At 42.3% G+C, this 18,923-nt stretch overlaps 1 protein-coding gene across 2 annotated transcripts in view; it reads left to right on the forward strand.

Annotated features, from left to right (window-relative positions):
* The window catches only part of ABCC2 (ATP binding cassette subfamily C member 2), a 77,257-nt gene that overhangs the window by 12,521 nt on the left and 45,813 nt on the right, over window positions 1-18,923 (forward strand). For both annotated transcript variants that reach the window (XM_061162372.1, XM_061162373.1), the window contains exons 3-9: window positions 6,674-6,799; window positions 8,555-8,689; window positions 8,897-9,004; window positions 9,416-9,471; window positions 10,713-10,947; window positions 12,852-13,015; window positions 13,823-14,000. In XM_061162372.1, coding sequence (XP_061018355.1) covers window positions 6,674-6,799; window positions 8,555-8,689; window positions 8,897-9,004; window positions 9,416-9,471; window positions 10,713-10,947; window positions 12,852-13,015; window positions 13,823-14,000 — 1,002 coding nt within the window. The remainder of the gene's footprint in view (window positions 1-6,673; window positions 6,800-8,554; window positions 8,690-8,896; window positions 9,005-9,415; window positions 9,472-10,712; window positions 10,948-12,851; window positions 13,016-13,822; window positions 14,001-18,923) is intronic.

Raw genomic sequence — 18,923 nt, forward strand, 5'->3', positions numbered from 1 at the left:
AAATGGCTTTGAGGAGGCAACTGTACCAGTTAGTGTCCTCACAGGAGGCAGATGACTGAGGCAAAGTAACATGGTGACAGGAGGTTGTATTTACAAAGAAACCTGGGGCTTAGCAGTGAACTGTTACCACTCCAGGCTCTAAGGGACAACGGTGGAGAGTGAATCTGGTGGGGCAGACAGAAGACAAAAGCGTAGTAACCAGTAATGTCTATCTCAGGGCCCCCTTTCACTGCTTTTCCTTGTGTATATTTTAGACCACAGTTTTCTCTGCTCTTTTACCTGATGCTATTGACATGTTTGCATTTTGTTTTCTAAAACTGCCTTGTTTACCAAGCTCACTCACCCTCTTCCATTCATAGTCTCAGTACTACTATGGATTTATTTCTTGGATATTTCTTTACCATCATTTCAATGGGATAGGAAAGGCTGGGAAAAAAGTATACTAAACCTGATATTTTTTTAAATGCTTTTTACTGTGGTAAAATTCACATAACATAAAACATACTATTTTAACCATAGTTAACTGTACAGTGGTACTAAGTGCAACTCTTACCATCATCCATATCCAACATTTTTCACTTTCCTAAACTGAGACTCTGTCCGCACTAAACACTAAGTTCCTGTTCCCTCTCCTCATACTCCCTCCTGCCCCTGGCATCTACCAATGTATTGGGTTGGCCAAATACTTTCTGACTCTATGAATCTGACTATTCTAGGTACCTCGTATAAGTGGAATCAAACAGTATTTGTCTGCACCTACTGTATATTGAAATGTATTTTTATAAACCTGATATTTTGAACTGAAAACCCCTATCTTTTTCTGTGCATATTTAAAAAACATAATTGAATTCATTGAATGCAATGTTATGGTCTACTTTTTTGCACCTGAGTGTTAAATCACTTCACTCGTGTCCGACTCCTTTGCAACTCTGGGCTATAGCTCACCAGGCTCCTCTGTCCATGGAATTCTTCAGGCCAGAATACTTGGGTGGGTTGCCATTTCCTTCTCTAGGGGAATCTTCCCAACCCAGGGATTGAACCCAGGTCTTCTGTATTGAGACAGATTCTTCACTGAAAGCATTGCCTAGTGTTGCCAACATTATTCTTAAAACATAATTTTTCAACATAGTTTTGATGTCCAAAAAATAGCTTATCACATGAGTATACTATAACTTATTTTAACAACTCTTCATAGTAGTGGCTTCTCTCAACTGTAAAAAGAAATAATAATCACAACCCTCAGTTAAGTAGGTGGAAAACCAGAAGAGGGAGTTCTCACCCACTATAACCGTAGCAGAGCCCAGCAAAGAAGAAGAAAGCCTCTTCTTTGTAAGCAAGGACTTGGCCAAAGAAAAACCATGGCCTCCTTGTTTACTGTAGCCCTTCCAATTTCCTTTTTCTCTTTATGAAAGTGTTCTTCCCATGTCATAGGGGCACTTGCATGTGGCTTGCCATGGTTTCAGACCCCAAAATGCAATCCTCTGTTGAATAAATTGATTTTTGCTGGAGAAATATCTGGCACTTCTTTCAGATCAATACAACAAACCCCTCCACCAATGTTTTGGTTTATTTTAGGTTTTATAAATTCTTCACTATAAAGAAAGAGACTCCAGTTAACATTCTTGCGCTTAAATATTTGCCTGCAGTTCAGATTATTTCCTCAGAATAGATTCCCAGAAGTAGAACTACTCTATCAAAGTATACAAGCAACTTAAAACTTTTGAAACATAATGGAAAATTTTTTTAATTTAGGAAGGTTTTTTATCACCTTATAATCTCACCATGGAAGTGTGTTAAAGTGCTTATTTCTGTACTTTTGCTAGCACTGAGTAACATTTTTCTTTAATTTTATATGAAAAAATGACATTCTATTTTATTTTGCATTTCTTTAATAATGTGATTGAGTTTTAAAAAATGGTTAAGAATACAACTTTTAAAAAATGCATACTGTGAGAGTCGTGAGTTGTTTTATTTGGGGCAAAGTGAGGACTATAGCCTGGGAGACAACATCTCAGATATCTCTGAGAAACTGATCCAAAGAATTAGTGGGGGAATGTCAGTATATGTGTGATTCTGGTGAAGTGGGAGTGCATGCAGTCAAGCACATATTTTTTGCAGAAGGTTTATTCTAGTCATGAGGAGCAGATGTCTCCATAAAGATTTTAGTGCTTTTCTAGATATGAGGAGATACAAGAATTTGTGTTCATAAAATTCAACTCCTAAAAATATAGTTTTAGATAGAAGATAGTTCCCACTGGTTGCCCACCACCACCACCCTGAGCACAGAGTGCCTCATTTCTGCTCTCCACCAAGAACTCCTTTCAGGGGGTGTTGAAAGTCAGCAACTGAAGCAGTATATGATTTAACCCTTGCAAAGGTAGATGGCAAGTGTCAATTTGTAGTTGACACTTTATTTTTAAATTGTCTGTTCACTCAGTTCACATTACTTGCTAATTTTTTTTAAAATGGGAGTATTCATTCACTTTTTATCTTCTGAACAGATAATTTGCAGAGGGTTTCAAAATTCAAAAGCTACAAAAGGATACATGATACTCCTTGTCATTCATTCCTGTCTGAGGTGGCAACCACTGATACTGGTTCCTTGTATACTCTCAGAGATAACCTGCTGATGTATAACATTTTCTACACAAATGTTAGTACTAGTCTCATATACATCCTTCTGTGTCTTGGAGGTCCTCCCATTTTAGCACTTAAGATCTGCTTCATTCTTTTATCTTTGGCTGTGTTGGATCCTTGTTGCTGCTTGGGCTTTTCTCTAGTTGCAGAGAGTTGGGCTACTCTCCCTTGTTGTGCACGGGCTTCTCGTTGCAGTGACTTCCCTTGCTGTGGAGTGTGGGCTCCGGAGTGTGCAGACTTCAGTAGTTAGTTGCAGCACACGGGCTCAGGAGCTACAGTTCCCAAACGATAGAGCACAGACTCAATAGTTGTGGTGCATGGACTTTGTTCCATGACAAGTGGGATCTTCCTAGATCAGGGCTCTAACCCATGTCTCCTGCATTGGAAAGTGGATTCTTCACTACTGAGGCACCAGGAAAGCCCCTGCTTCTTTCTTTTTAATGATCACTTGAGATGCTGTTATTTGGATATACCACAACTTACATCCCCTGCTTGATAGAAATCCAAGTGGTTTCTAACCATCTGCCATCAAAAGCAATGCTGCAATGAGTATGTCTATAGGATAAATTCCTAGAAATAAAATTACTGGGTTAAAAGTATATGGACTTAAAAAAAGTATGTGGACTCAATTGCTTTGTAGAAATTTTTTTTTTTTTTTTGGTTGTGTTGAGTCTTCGTTACTGTGTGTGGGCTTTCTCTAGTTGTGGAGAGCGAAGGCTCCTCTCTAGTTGCGGTGTGTGGGCTGCTCGTTGTGGTGGCTTCTCTTGTTGCAAGGCATGGGCTCTAGGCACTTGGGTGTTGCAGCTCTCGGGAAATAGAATGTGGGCTCAGAAGTTGTGACTTAGTTGCTCCCTGGCATGTGGAATCTTCCCAGACCATGGATCAAACCCATGTCCCCTGCATTTTTATCCATTGAGCCACCAGGGAAGTCCTATAGGAATGTTTGACAATGTAAATTGGTCCTTTTTGATATGGATTGCTCAGTGTATTTCTAATCAGTTTGTATGAATTTAATATATGTAAGCCTGTGGCAAAGGTTTCTTCCTTTTCCTTAGCCTGGGGAGTGGTCTGCTGGTTTGTAGTCTCTTTATCCAGGCATCCTCAAGGGTGAGTGCTTTAGCTCTAGCTGACACTATTTTATCTCCTAATTTACCTAAGTAAGTAAAGTCACTCAGTTGTGTCCGACTCTTTGCAACCCCATGGACTGTATGTAGCCTACCAGGCTTCTCCCATGGGATTTTCCAGGCAAGCGTATTGGAGTGGGTTGCCATTTCCTTCTCCAGAAGATCTTTCCCACCCAGGGATTGAACCCGGATCTCCCACATTGTAGGCAGACGGTTTACCATCTGAGCCACTAGGGAATTTACCTAAAGGCAAATATAAATTATTGTTTAAAAAGCTATGATTTTTTTTTCCCAAAAAATCTTTACAGTCTCCAGTGAGGAAAGCAGAATATACTTAAGAAAGATGCATTCCCCTTATAAACATGTCTTTGACTCTATACCTTGCTAAGAAATAGCACTTGTCTGATTAAAGGTGCTTTTGTCTTCCTTCTTGGCTGGTTTTCATTATAAAGGGCCCAGAGACTTCCTTGGTGGTCCAGTGGTCAGAAATCTGTGCTAGCACTGCCGGGGGTTGTGGGTTGGATCCCTGGTCTGGGAGCTAAGATCTTGCTTGCCGTGCGGGGCAGCTAAAAAAAAGAAAAAAAGGAAAAAGGAAAAAGGAGGTGGGGGATGATATCGTTGCCTGAGCTGAACCGTTCTGATGAATGAGGCTTATGGAATGAGTAGGCATAGATGGATGGGAAAAGGAAGTGGTGAAGATGGGGAGCTGATACTAAAAATGTTCATTTTGAGGAGTTAAGATACTACTGGACCTCCTCAATGGAGGTAATAATTTTCCCTTCTGATGTGTGGGCCATAGTTCTTTAGAACAACATGTATCATGTCTTATGACCTCATAAGACAAATATTGACATCTGCAATCATTAACTTCAAAGTTTATATGAGAAAGTGGGATATTGACCTAGGAGAGGGAATGGTGCCATCCCAGTGGAGGCACCACCACTGGAGGGGTGGAGGAATTCCCCTTTTAAATCTATTTTATTAGTTACATATTGCTATGCAACAAATTATCCCCAAACTGGATGAGATGGTTGGATGGCATCACCGACTCAATGGACATGGGTTTGGGTGGACTCCAGGAGTTGGTGATGGACAGGGAGGCCTGGCGTGCTGTGGTTCATGGGGTCTCAAAGAGTCGGACACGACTGAGTGACTGAACTGAACTGAAGCAGTTTAAGAATAAGCACTTTTTTTTTTAACTTCACAGTTTTCATGGGTCAAGGATTTGGGAGCAGGTTATCTGAGTTCAATGTCTGTCATGAGGCTGCAGTTAATACACAGGCTGGGACTAAGGTCATCTGAGGGCTTGATTGGAGCTAGAAGATCTGCTTCTGAAATGACACACCCACATGGCTTTTGGCAGGAGGTCTCTGTACCTATCCAAGTAGAACTCTCCAAAGAGCTACTTGAATGTCCTCACAATGGGGCTGGAAATTTCCCTTGTGGTGAGTGATCTGAGCAAGAAAACAAAGAGGAAGACACATTGTTTTCTACGCCCTAGTCTTGGAAGTCACACACTATCACTTCTGTCATATTCTACTCATAACAAGCAAGTCAGAGTTCACCCCATACTCAAGGGAAGGGGGAACTAATCTCTAATTTTTGAAGGAAGGAGTACCAAGGAATTTGTGGACATATTTTAAAATCATCACACTCAAGACTTCCCTGGTGGTCCAGTGGTTAAGAGTTCTCCTTCCAGGGGCCTCCCTGGTGACTCAATGGTAAATAATCTGCCTGCCAATACAAGAGACATGGGTTCAATCCCTGATCTGGGAAGATTCTACACGCCGAGGAGCAACTAAGTCCATGCACCACAGTTTCCGAGCCTGTACGTCACAACTACTGAGCCCATGTGCTCTAACTACTGAAGCTTGCACCTAGAGCTCATGCTCCATTACAAGAGAAGCTCATGCACCACAACTAGAGAGTAGCCCCCGCTTGCCACAACTGGAGAAAGCCTGCAGTACCAAAAATAAAACAATAGCCAAAAATAAAATAATAAAAATCCTCCTTCCCACATATGGGACATGGGTTTGATCCCTGCTCACGGAACTAAGATCCCACATTCTACAGGGCAACTAAGCCCATGAGCTGCAACTACTGAGCCCACACACCTCAGCTAGAAAGAAGCCCCCACACCACAATGAAGGTCTAGTGCTGCAACTAAGACCTGACACATCCAAAAATAAATCTTAAAAAAGTCACTTCAACATTCCTTAACACTTATCATAGCATACTTTGAACTTTATCCCATTGCTTGAACTCTATGTATTAATTGCAGAAATATTTATTGTTATCTGAATCACTGTATCATTTTTATTGAGCTGTAGTTGATGTACTATATTATATAAATTATAGATGTACAATATGATTCACAGTTTCAAAGGTTATACCCCATTTATTGTTATAAAATATTGGTATAATCCCTGTGTTACATAATATATCCTTGTAGCTTATTTTATACCTTAGAGTTTGTACCTCTTAATTCCCTACCCCTCTTCTCTCTCCCCACTGGTAACCAATAATTTGTTCTCTATATCTGTGAGTCTGCTTCTTTTTTGATAATAGAAAGGAATATAATATAAAAATTCACTAGTTTGATATATTTTTTGGATTCCATATATAAGTGATATCATACAGCTATTTCTTTCTCTGACTTATTTCACTAAGCATGGTCCTCACCAAGTCTATCCATGTTGCTGAGAAGGGCCAATTTTCATTCTTTTTATGGCTGAGTAGTATTCTATTGTGTGTGTGGGTTTCAGTCACAACTTCTTTATGCATTCATCTGTTGATGGACACTTAGGTTGCTTCCATATCTTGCACTGCCTACCATTTTTACCATCTGTTACTGGGAACCATTACGTTCTAAAGAATGATATCCTCCTAACAGCGGTCTTTTGCCTTCTCAGGTGATTGTTGGCTTTCTTCTTATTCTGGCAGCCATAGATCTGGCTCTTGCACTCACAGAAGACACTGGACAAGCCACGATTCCTGCTGTTAGATATACCAACCCAATCCTCTACCTGCTCACATGGGTAAGGCTAATCATCAGTTCTACCCTGTTTATCTTCTCATAGCCATCCAGCTGAAATTCGCTCTTGTGGAATGAGATTAAGTTCAATTTCATCTACCTTTTTCAAAGGGCCTATGTAATAGGGTAAGACAAATGTTAGCTTTTCATTTGCTTTTAAACATGAATTTATAATGCTTTCTTCTTAGGGTAAGTACTAGCGTTAATGACTAAGATATGTACGTTATGGCTTCATATCTTGCCATCTAGGAATCACAGATGAAATCCAAGTTTCTTGATGTAAAATAATTTTCTAAATGTTGTAAACATTATTTTTAAATTGATTGATGACTCTTAATCAACAGATCACTGAGTCTAGAGCTATTTGTATAGATTTGACAAACTTATGTCTTTCCTACAGGCATGGTTTTGGGGGCGGGGAGTGGGAGATCTGTACAGTGTTGGAGAAAACTATTAAATTTACTACCATCATTTTGTTTTATTTATTTATTATTTGGCCACACCATGTGCCTTGTGGGATTCTAGTTCCCCAACCAGTGTTGGAACCCAGATCCATAGCAGTGAAAGTGCTGAGTCCTAACCACTGGACCACCAGGGAATTCCCATTATCATCATTTTGAAAGAAGAAGATATAACATAATTGTTCAGATTCCTAAACTATCTTGAAAAATCAGAATGCCTGGCAACTGTGGGCTGACATTCCCACAGGGCAAGTCAGCCAGGATTGAAGCAACCGGTCACTTTAGACCGGGCTCAGTACTATCCTTCAACCTCACTTCACTTGGTAACACGGTGTGCCTGGCCCCTGTATGGACTTTGTTTTGTTGTTATGAAACAGAGAAAGGTCTAGACAGTGGTGTACTGGAACGGACTCACAGAGCTGACTGTGCCTCTCTTCCCAACCCCAAGTTTGGTGACATGAGGCTGGAGATTGAAATCCACCATGACACTTGTATTTATACCATGGAAATTCACACATGCCTCAAATTCACGCCTCTGTTTTCAGAATGCCGGTTTATTAGCACAGCACTGGGTCTAGGAAAACAACATTGAATTCATTATTGTTAAGTGAAATAATGTGAGGCAAAGTTTTTTTGTTGTTGTTGCTAATTGCTTAGTCTAATATTATTAGAAAATATCATGATACAGATACCCTGCACCTATTCAGAATTTTCCTCCCCCATCTGATTGCTGTAGTGCCTAAAATTATTTTCTTGGTCTTTGGAAAGATTTTTCTGGCTCCCAAAGTTACTCCATTTAGGGGTGACCCTCTGTGTTCTTGGCTGACTCCCCACCCAAATGCGGTGAATAGAGACGGGATTCAGTTCAGTTCAGTCACTCAGTCGTGTCCGACTCTTCGAGACCCCATGGACTGCAGCACAACAGGCCTCCCTGTCCATCACCAACTCCCGAAGTTTACTCATGTCCATTGAGTCGGTGATGCCGTCCAACCATCTCATCCTCTGTTGTCCCCTTCTCCTCTCGCCTTCAATCTTTCCCAGCATCAGGGTCTTTTCAAATGAGTCAGTTCTTTGCATCAGAGAAGGGATAGGGAAAGGAGATTCCAGACAAAGCACCTGGGTCCTGAAAGAGTAAGGTGGGTGGTATCAGGGAGGAAATGTACTAGTTGGCATCAGATTAGTTACAACAGTCTCCGCCTTCAGCCTCCATTTCTCCCCCTGTTCTCTGACATCTCTCTTGCCTCTTGTCCTTGGATGGTGACACTATTTTTCCAAACATGATGTAAATTTCTCTCTAGGTCCTGGTTTTACTGATCCAGCACAGCAGGCGATGGTGTGTGCAGAAGGATTCTTGGTACCTGTCCTTATTCTGGATTCTCTCAATACTTTGTGGCACTTTCCAACTTCAGACTCTGATCCGGGCACTCTTAAAGGTAAGGAGGAGAGGGATGGTGCCGTGAGGAGGTACTCCTGGGCAGCTTCTACGTTGGAATAAATGACATCAGGCAAATTGATTTCCAGGGTAGGATTGTATTTAGGGGATTTGATAACAGACTTTAATCACGAGCATTGATACATAGGGGCTGTTTAGATTGAATTCAGATAAAAGGCTCATTTTCTTTGTTTTTTCTCCCTCATAGGACAGCAGTTCTAATCTGGCCTACTCCTGCGTGTACTTCATCTTCTATGCATTCCAGATCCTGGTCCTGATCCTTTCAGCATTTTCAGAAAAAGATGCCTCATCAAAAGTAAGACTTGAAATATGACCATCTTATATGTTATTTAATTGGATGGTATCTTGACAAATGTAACTTTGAGATGTCAAGGTCTCACGAAGGTCCCACAAGCCCAGAATACAGTAATATAGATGATTTTGTGTCATAAGGACACAAAATGACTAGAATTTGGAAACATTAACTTTTATATTGACCCACCAAGCTTCAGCATAGACAGTTAATTCATATATCTATGCCAAAAAGTCTGGTTATCCTTCTGCTGGTGACCATAGCATGTCCAAACAAACACTGAACAGGCCACTTCAGTGTCATATCTAGTTTCTAGCACAGCATCTATTTAGAAACATCAATTTCTTATTTTAGAGTTCCATTGAATTCCTGTTTCTAATTGATTTACTTTCTGATTTTTTGTGTGTCTTGCAGAATCCTTCAACCACAGCTTCATTTTTGAGTAGTATCACCTTTAGTTGGTATGACAGGTAGGAAATGCCTGGAGTGTGGCTTATCTCTATCCTTCACCCCTCAGATCTTCATTTTAAAAGTACCTGCTGTGGCCTCCATTTCTCCTCTACTCAGAGTCAGAGAATGTTGAAATATACTGATCAGTTTATTGCATTCCCTTCACAGGGTAGATGGGGAAACTGAGGAAGGAGGGAATTTTTTTTTTTTTTTTTTTGTAGCCTGGAGTGGGGGAAGTCCACCCACACTGAAAAAAAGACAGAAGGAAAAGGAGGCAGGAGGGCAGGAAAAGGGAAATTTGGGGGCAAGGAGTGTGGCACAGCTTGGGTAAGGGATGAATAGCTGTCCTGGGCTGCCAGGAGATCTAGAGCAGCCATCCTTGGCCTTTGTAGTTGCATGGACCCCTTGGGCAGCCTGGTAATACCCATGAATCCCTTCTCAGATAATGTTTTAAACATGTACAATAAAAGACATGAAATTGTAAAGGGAAACAAATATACTGAAACGTAGTTACCGAAATAGTCTTTTAAAATCAAATCTGTGATATAGTAACACTTGTGCCTCTTTGTGAATGCGTTAAATAACAAGACCCAGTGCTGGGTTTTAGTTTCACAGCAGTGATAAGTGTACATGATGAGTGTACATGAGCCATGAAAACATCTGTGGTGTCTCCTGGTAACAAAGACACAAGTACTCTGTTTTATAACTGTGGTTGGTTGACTACATTCCTACATTCGTATTAGAACTAGGAAAGGCTGCGTTTCAGTTAGAAGCTAACAGGAGTAAAGATGTAATTTGTTTTCCGTCCATGTTCTTGAACCCCATGTTGAGGAGCCCTGATCTAGAGAGACACTATAGAGGCGGCCTCTGGGTCTGCTCATTTCCTTAAGGGCCTCTTGGAGGCCCCTCAAGGGATGTCAGGGTGGCAGAGAGGCAGCCAATATATGAGGAGAAAGGAGCAGGATGTTGGTAGGTGATGCTCTTTTGGTTCTTAATTCAGTAGAACCCCTTCCCTTTCTCTCATTGTTTTCTCCCACCTTCCATCACCCCTACCTGCTCCCTTTTCTGCTCTCCCCACTCCTCTTTAGCCCTCTAAAGCCCTGCTCCTCCCAGGGCTAGGAGCTTGGGTAGCAGGGTAAGGGAGAAGCCCCATTCTTCTGACCCTCCATCCTGGAACTGGATGGTTTTGATAGAGGTAGAGAGGAGACCACCTCTGGCCCCCCTCTGCAGGGCCTCAGCCTGTGGCTCACTCTTGTTCCAGCACTGTTCTGAAAGGCTTCAGGAAACCTCTGACGCTCGAAGATGTCTGGGATATTGAAGACGCAGCTAAAACAAAGGCACTAGTCAGCAGGTTTGAAAAGTACATGGCAGAAGAGCTACAGAAGGCCAGGCGGGCGTTCCAGAAACGGCAGAAGAAGAAATCCAAGCGGAACCCTGGAGCCAGCATGAACGGCTTGGACAAGAACCAGAGTCAAAGCCAAGATGTCCTTGTCCTGGTAACTTTGCCATGAGTGTCTGTTCAAATGTCCTGCATGTCATTGGTTCCCTGGTGATGGTGATTCTGTCCTTACATTTCGATAGCACTTTACACTTTGCAGTGCATTTTATATTAGTAGTAGTCACAATACTATCACAGTACCCTAGTGATGGATGCTTGGGGTTGTAATATAGTACTATTCTCTCTCCTTTGGGGTATATATGAAATTTTTCTCAATGTCTTTTTTAGCAGAAAAATAAAACAATACCTTAGCATTGCTAGAATTTGCATGTTGGTGGGATTTAGTGTTAGCTAATTTATTTTTTCATTCACTTGAAAATATTTATTGAGTAGCACTGTGCATTGGAGACCATTCCGGGCCCAGATATAAAGAGTCCTGAAGGAGTCCTCATCTTTAGAGAGCTAGAAAATAACTAATAAACCAATACATACATTACCCTTTCAGAGCAGGAGGTGCTATTAAGAAAACATATTCATGTATTTGGGGTGAAGTGCTTCCTTAGAGTAATAGCAGAAGCTTCAGAGGAGGTGATATTTGGGCAGCGATCCAAGCGATGAGAAGAGCCCATCAGAAGGAAGCCTGTTCCACTCACAGGGGGCCAGGTTGTGAGGCTGAGAGGGGAACATGGTTGGTTTGTTTGGAGAGGAGAAAGAGTGCGGGAACATGGAGAGAGAGGCTGAGTGTGCAGGGAGGTGAGTGCAGGAAAGAGGGCGGGTATAAAGTGGTATAGACCCTCATGGGCCATGGTGAAGAGTCTGGATTTTAAGTCTGATGGAAAACCAGGGGAAAGTTTTGAGCAGAGGAGTAATGCAATCAGATTTACATTTTTAAAAGTCCACTTGGGCAGCTGCCAGGAGAATGAATGATTGGGGTGAATGGGGGCAGTGGAAGCTAAGAGGTAGGCTGAGGCAGTTGTTCAGGCAAAGAGCCTGATAAGATGGGACCTCAGTGACAGCCATTATAAGAGGATGCCCCTGAGCCTGAGAATCTGGAATTGGGGGCCTGGTAGGACAGGAAAGGGAAGTAGTGGGTGAGTGATGGTAACACCCCACACCATTGATTCCCAGGGTTGCTGAGACAAAGCACCACAAACTGCATGGCTTAAAACAACAGAAATGTATTGTCTCACAGCTCAGGAGGCCAAGGGTCTGAAATCAAATCATCAGGAGGACCACGCTCCCTTCAAACCCTATAGAGGAGAAAGCTTCTTTGCCTTTTCCATCTTCTGGGTTTGGCCAGCAGTCCTTGGTGTTCTGTGGCTTTTGGATGCGTCACCCCACTCTCTGCCTCTGTCATCACGTGGCCTCTTCCCCTGCCCCCCATCTGTCTCTCTTCTTACAAAGACACCAATCATATTAGAGTAGGACCCATGATGCACTCTCATGAACTCATCCTAACTTGATTATATCTGCAAGGCCCTGTTTCCAAACAAGGGCACAGTCTAAGGCACTGGGGTTTAGGACTTCAACATTCCTTTTGAGGTGGATTCTATTCAACCCATAACATCCCACAATAACCTCAAGCAAGAAGAGAATGAAAAGTCTTCTAAGCATCTGAAATATATATTAATATGTATGTTAGCATGTCCATGCCCTTCCCTCCCACAGTGCCCCACAGGCCCCCCTCAGAGTCTGTTCTATGTTTTTACATGCTATTTTCATCTGCTTTGTTGCCTGCTTTCCTAATTCAAAATAGATTCTAAGCATCAGTTAAGAGGTGAGAGGGGAACAGTGACAGCAGGTAAAAAGGTGGATGGGACCATGCAGTGAAGAGAAGACTTAAATCTGTTCATTGATGGCCGCAGGCAGAGATCAGGGGCTAACACTCGGGAGCTGGTCAGTGAAGACAAAGTCTTACACCATGCACTTCATCAAGCACTGCTTGTTTGGTTTTGTCCCCAGGAAGAAACTAAAAAGAAAAAAAAGAAGTCTGAGACCACAAAAGACTTTCCCAAGTCCTGGCTGGTGAAGGCGCTCTTCAAAACTTTCTACGTCATCCTCCTGAAATCATTCCTGCTAAAGCTGGTGTATGACATCCTCACGTTTCTGAATCCTCAGTTGCTGAAGTGAGTCCCCAGACCCTGGGCTGTCTCTTTAGGGCCTCCTCTGCCACTCTGCATTTTGCTCCTTGCATATGCACGCAGGAGCCTATTATTAAGTTCCTAGTTTTTAAAAAATGCTCATAATTTTCTTCCACCTTACAGCATTGTGTTCATGAAAAGCACATGGCATGTTTCAAGGTCTAAAACAATATGTCCTTTAGCCTTCCTTGTTCCCATGTCCTTTTCCTCATAGGAAGCCAAGTACTTCTTAGGGGCGTTTCTTTAAACAGAGCTGCTGTGAGCTGAGCTGTGTCCAAGAGGTGGGCCTCATTCCCCAGCAGAGGCTTGTACGCAGCCTTTGTAACCTCATTGCTCCCCAGTCAGGCGTTAAGTGGGCGGTTCCAGTTAATCATGACATGACTTCAGTCTGCCAGGATCTATGGAATACACTATCCTCCAGGGCAAACCCTTCTAACTCACGCTGGATACATGTCCTAATTCCTTTCCGGGAATAAATCAACTTGCCACACACACAGCTCCTTCTACCAGGGGGTAGGGAAAGAGAGGGTCGGAGAAAGCATGGCAGCGGCGGCTCTGGGCAGCCCACAGCGTCCTGTCTCACAGCCGTGGGTCATCAACACTTAGCCCCGGCTGCTCGTCTCCAAAGGCCAGAGTGCTGGCATGGCGGCGGAGCTCAGTCTTCCAGGAGCACCGAACAGCTGTAGTCACTTCAGTTACCTCCAGGGTGGGGCAGGGCAGCTGGCTGTGCACCGTGAGGGAAGGAGCCCTCGGAGGCTTGCTGTCAGCACTTACTTGGTTTTGCTCTGGCAGGTTGCTGATCGCCTTTGCAAATGACCGTGAAGTATATCTGTGGACTGGATATCTCTATTCAATTCTCCTCTTTGTCGTGGCCCTCGTCCAGTCTGTCTGCCTTCAGTGTTACTTTCAGCTGTGCTTTATGCTGGGCATGAAAGTGCGGACCACCGTCATGGCGTCTGTATATAAGAAGGTATGTGGGGTATGCCAGGGATCACCAAAGAAAATCCCCTGAGTAAACACGAGCCTTTGTTCCACGATTGAGGAAAACTTGATGGAAGTGATAACTGACCTCAACACTGAATTTTGGCGAAACATACAGCCTTCTTTAGATATTTCTTTGGAAATTAAAATGAAAAGTGTGTATATAGACACAGAATATGTGTGTGTGTGGCGGGGCGTGGGTGATGGTGGTGGAGTGTACCCTACCGCAGGGGAAAGCTGGCAGGCTCTTCTCTGCCCAGGATCTTCCTTTCAGCCTTGAAGGCTGGCATACCATCTCTCTCTTTCTTCTCTCCACAAGCTGACAACACCTTAGGATAGACTGTGAAGTCAGAAAAGAAGCTGACCAAGGGCAGACTCTTAAAATCACTAACATTTAAACCAAGTACTATGTGAAACTGGGCTCATGAGACCTGGTGTATCCATCTCAAATCACAATTTTACCATAGACTAGTATACTCTGTGAACCAGGGCTCCATCTCCCTGGACTGCCTTTTGCCTAGTGATTTCTTTTTCACTCTTGAGTGGCAACCAGCTCCTCCTCTGCCTGATTCTCTTTTTGGATTTGTAAATATCAACATCCTTACTCTGATTATTAAATTCTGCAGACTTGGGAGCTTTTCCATTTCCTTAAGATAATTTTGCCCATCCTCCCTCTGACCTGTTGCTTTATTATTATTATTTTTCCTATTTTTCCGCATGCCACATGACATGTGGGATCTTAGTTCCCTGACCAGGGATTGAATCTGTGCCCCTTCAGTGTCTTAACCACTGGACTGCCAGGGAAGTCCCTGACACGTCGCTTTTAGTGTTTAATTTTCTCAGAGCAACTTTATTCCCCTCTGTCCTAGACACCAAGGTGAAGTCTCATTTTTTCCCCTTAAGAATTGAAAATAGACAAGTGTTGTTGTTGTTCATTTGCTAAGTCATGCAACTCCATGAACAGCAGCATACCAGGCTTCCCTGTTCTTCACCATCTCCCAGAGTTTGCTCAAACTCATGTCCATTGAGTTGATGATGGCATCCCACCATCTTATCCTCTGTTGCCCCCTTCTCCTCTTGCCCTCAATCTTTCCCAGCATCAGGGTCTTTTCCACTGAGTCGGTTCTTCACGTCAGGTGGCCAAAGTATTGCAGCTTCAATTTCAGCATCAAGTCCTTCCAATGAATATTCAGAGTTGATTTCCTTTAGGATTGACTGGTTTGATCTCCTTGCTGTTCAAGGGACTCTCAAGAGTCTTCTCCAGCACCACAGTTCGAAACCTTTTATTCTTTGGTGCTTGGCCTTGTTTATGGTCCAACTCTCACATCCATACATGACTACTGGAAAAACCATAGCTTTGACTAGATGGATCATTGTTGGCAAAGTAATGCCTCTGCTTTTTAATACGCTATCTAGGTTTCTCATAACTTTTCTTCCAAAGAGCTAGTGTTTTTAATTTTGTGACTGCAGTCACCATCTGCAGTGATTTTAGGGTCCAAGAAAATGAAATCTGTCACTGTTTCTACTGTTTTGCCATCTATTTGCCATGAAGTGATGGGACTAGATGCCATGATCTTTGTTTTTTGAATGTTGAGTTTTATGCCAGTTTTTTCACCTTCACCAAGAAGTTCTTTAGTTCCTCTTCGCTTTCGGCCTTTACTGTAGTCATCTGCATATCTGAGGTTGTTGAGATGTCTCCCAGCAATCTAGATTCCAGCTTGTGCTTCATCCAGCCTAGCATTTCGCATGATGTACTCTGCATAGACGTTAGATAAGCAGAGTGACAATATACAGCCTTGACGTACTCCTTTCCCAATTTGGAACCAGTCCATTGTTCCATGTCCAGTTCTAACTGTTGCTTCTTGACCTGCATACAGATTTTGCAGGAGGCAGGTAAGGTGGTCTGGTATTCCCATCTCTTGAAGAATTTCCCACAGTTTGTTGTGATCCACACAGTCAAAGGCTTTTTAGTATAGTCAAAGAAGCAAAAGTAGATTTTTTTAAAAAAATTCCCTTGCTTTTTTGATAATCCAGTGGATGCTGGCAATTTGATTTCTGGTTCCTCTGTCTTTTCTAAATCCAGCTGTACTTCTGAAATTTCCCAGTTCACATATTGCTGATGCCTAGCTTGAAGATTTTGAGCGTTACCTTGCTAGCATGTGAGATGAGTGCAATTGTGCTGTAGTTTGAACATTCTTTGGCACTGCCCTTCTTCGGGATTTTGAAAACTGACATTTTCCAGTCTTGTGGCCACTGCTGAGTTTCCCAAATTTGCTGGCATATTGAGTGCAGCACTTTCACAGCATCATATTTTAGGATTTGAAATAGTTCAGCGGGAATTCCATCACCTCCACTACCTAATGCTTCTTAAGGTCCACTTGACTTCATATTCCAGGATGTCTGGCTCTAGGTGAATGACCACACCATCATGATTATCCAGTTCATTAAGACCTTTTTCGTACAGTTCTTCTGTATATTCTTGCCACCTCTTTTTAATCTCTTCTGCTTCTATTAGGTCCTTGCCATTTCTGTCCTTTATTGTGCTCATCTTTGCATGAAATGTTCCCTTGGTATATCTAATTTCCTTAACGAGACTTTTAGCCTTTCCCATTCTGTTGTTTTCCTCTATTTCTTTACATTGTTCACTTAAGAAGACTTATCTCTCCTTGCTATTCTCTGGAACTCTGCATTCGGTTGGATATATCTTTCCCTTTCTCCTTTGCTTTTGCTTTTCTTCTTTTCTCAGCTATTTGTAAGGCTTCCTCAGACAAACACTTTGCCTTCTTGCGTTTCTTTCTTGGGGATGGTTTCAGTTCACCACCGCCTGTACAATGGTACAAACCTCTGTCCATAGTTCTTCAGGCACTCTGTCTACCAGATCTAGTCCCTTGAGTTCCCTTAATAATTGAAAATGGTCAAGTAAACTTCAGTTTAAAAAAATAAAAGAAAGAAATAAAAATAAGAGTAGTGATTCTAAGCCTGATGAGAAAATTCATCCAGAAGGAGATGATACTTTTAATAGGTCAGAACATCAAACAGTTAGTTGCCTCTTCTTCCTTTTTTCATCCACCACTGAAGTGTTCTATCATAGCAATTTCTCTGTTAAAGTTCCTGGTTTTCTCCTTTGCCTTCCTCTCTTAAAACTCCAAGATGACTTTTATCTTTCCTGAGTAGATGCTGACTGGACGAGAGACCCAGAGAGGTGATCCAGATGTCTTAAGATCAGAAGTCTGGTCAAGTTCTTTGAACCCCTAGATAGCCTCACACTGGAATTTGTCTTCTACAATTTTTTTAATCCCTTTATTCCTTCTGGAGTAACTGTGTTTCTGTTGGTTTGCAGGATATGAGGTCACTACCCAAGCTATCTCAGATATATCTGTGAACGTACACTTTTACAATTGTGAGAATACATTCCTGACTCTTTGATTCTTAATATATTCCAGGCTTTGCAGTTGTCACAATTCATACAAAATGTGTAAAATAGAGCCTTTAATGAGACACCCATTCAAATAAATATTGCTCCTAAAATAGAATTTAAAATTGACTAATTTTATGTTTAGATTATACTTCATTTATGAAATGTTGTGAAATATATTTTACATCCATTGCCAATTCAAAGCTCTGTGAAGTAACTGCATCATCGCTGTTTTAGAGAGAAGTAGGGCTTAGATCATTTTAATGACTAGAATCACATAGACAGGCCCTGACTCCAGACAAGGGCTATTGGGACTATATGCTTGACTTTTTCACTCTATTGAGATTTATTGAGAAAAGAAAAGTATAGCAATTACCTTGAAAGGTAGTTAGATAATACTTTTTTCTTTTACTTTTCAATACCAAAGGGGGGTCTAGCAGTGGACTGATTTCTCTAGAACCTTGGTAGCCTAACATTTTGGGAAATTTCCTTCTTTTTACTGTACAACAAAGCATCCTGATATATTCTAAAGACTACATTGATGGATTAAGATGACAGAGCTTTTAGGAGGAGACTAAAGGTGGTAGCTAGGGCCACTCATAGCCCATACACTGCCTTGTGGGAATTAGGCTTTCCTTCCTTCGGAAAGATGTGGGCCACACCAAAGGGTTGCTTGGTGAGCGTAGTGTCAGCTGATTTCATGCAGCTACCCCCTCAGCCCCCACTCTCTTGTCTGGGAGCATTTGTACAAGACACTGCTATAAGTCACTGACTGTGGGTCTCAGCCTTCTCATCTCTCTGAAATGATGGCTCATGATACAAGATTCAGGCATTTAGATAGTGCCCTCAAATTTCCTGACAATAAACAAGTCATTTTGCTTCCAGTATGTGAGCCCCACCGTTTTCCTCTCCATTCTAAGGTCTCTGTCCTTCTTGGGAATGGCTGCAGCCTCCTTACAGTATGGCTCCAGATAACATTGCCCCATTAAAGTCTGCAGGGACAGAGTCAATATAGGCTTCCTCCCTTCATTCCTCTGTTCCTTCCATTCTTCAGTATTTGATTTCCCCACCACGTGTAGGTGATTCAGTAGTGAATTGGGCAGGGGTAGCTCTTGTCCTTAGAGTTTTCTACTGGTAGAGAAATAGGAAAACACAATTAGAGTTCCGTGTGATGAATGTAATGGCAGAGATAAGCATTGGGAATACACAGAAGTATCTAACCCAAACTTGGGAGTCAGGGAAGGCTTCTCAGCAGTTCCACCTAAGCTGACACTAAGGGATAAATAGGAATTTTCTGGGTAAGACAGTGTGTGGGTAGGGAGGGCATGTTGGGGACAGTAGAAATAGCAGGAAAGACTGGTCAAGAAAGAGAACACTAAGATTTAGCAGCCAGAAGATCACAGCCCCTTGGAAGTTATGGCCATATGGAACCAATCCTTCTACTGTCTTTCACTTCCTTCCTGAATCCCCTCTCACTTCCCAGTCTCCTTGGCCTTG

This window comes from Dama dama, chromosome 15 (genome assembly GCF_033118175.1).
Source record: "Dama dama isolate Ldn47 chromosome 15, ASM3311817v1, whole genome shotgun sequence".
NCBI lineage: Eukaryota > Metazoa > Chordata > Mammalia > Artiodactyla > Cervidae > Dama > Dama dama.